This window comes from Mesitornis unicolor, unplaced genomic scaffold (assembly GCF_000695765.1).
Source record: "Mesitornis unicolor isolate BGI_N332 unplaced genomic scaffold, ASM69576v1 scaffold45977, whole genome shotgun sequence".
NCBI lineage: Eukaryota > Metazoa > Chordata > Aves > Mesitornithiformes > Mesitornithidae > Mesitornis > Mesitornis unicolor.
The window spans coordinates 1-304 of record NW_010195209.1 but is presented as its reverse complement, the minus strand read 5'-3'; the positions used below and the strand labels follow the sequence as shown (position 1 = coordinate 304).

At 58.2% G+C, this 304-nt stretch overlaps 1 protein-coding gene across 1 annotated transcript in view; it reads left to right on the top strand.

Annotated features, from left to right (window-relative positions):
• SF3B4 (splicing factor 3b, subunit 4, 49kDa) overlaps nucleotides 1-300 on the top strand; it is a gene marked incomplete at both ends in the record, with an annotated part of 2,861 nt that extends 2,561 nt beyond the window's left edge. The window contains one exon of the mRNA XM_010188040.1: nucleotides 275-300. Within this exon, the coding sequence (XP_010186342.1) occupies nucleotides 275-300 (26 nt within the window). The remainder of the gene's footprint in view (nucleotides 1-274) is intronic.
• Between the last annotated feature and the right edge of the window lie 4 nt (nucleotides 301-304).

The window sequence follows — 304 nt, the reverse complement described above, 5'->3', positions numbered from 1 at the left end:
TCTGTTTCCCCCCCGAGCCGCTGTCCCAGGGCTGCACACCTTTCTCCCTGCCCAAATTTCCATCCAGGCACCATTTCCTACGCTGTTCCCATCGCCTTTTAGCAGAGAGCTTTGCACCTTCTCCTCTTTAACCTCCCTTTTAGTAGCAGAGCCCCCTTTGAAAGCCGACATCAGTTGGATTTAATGCCTCTGCAAGCTTGGGGGGCCCGGAGCTGCCGTGCCCAGCGGCTGCCCCCCCCATTTCAAACACCCCTTGACTCCTTATTCCCCCCAGGGATGCCTCCCATGCAAGTGCACCACGGGC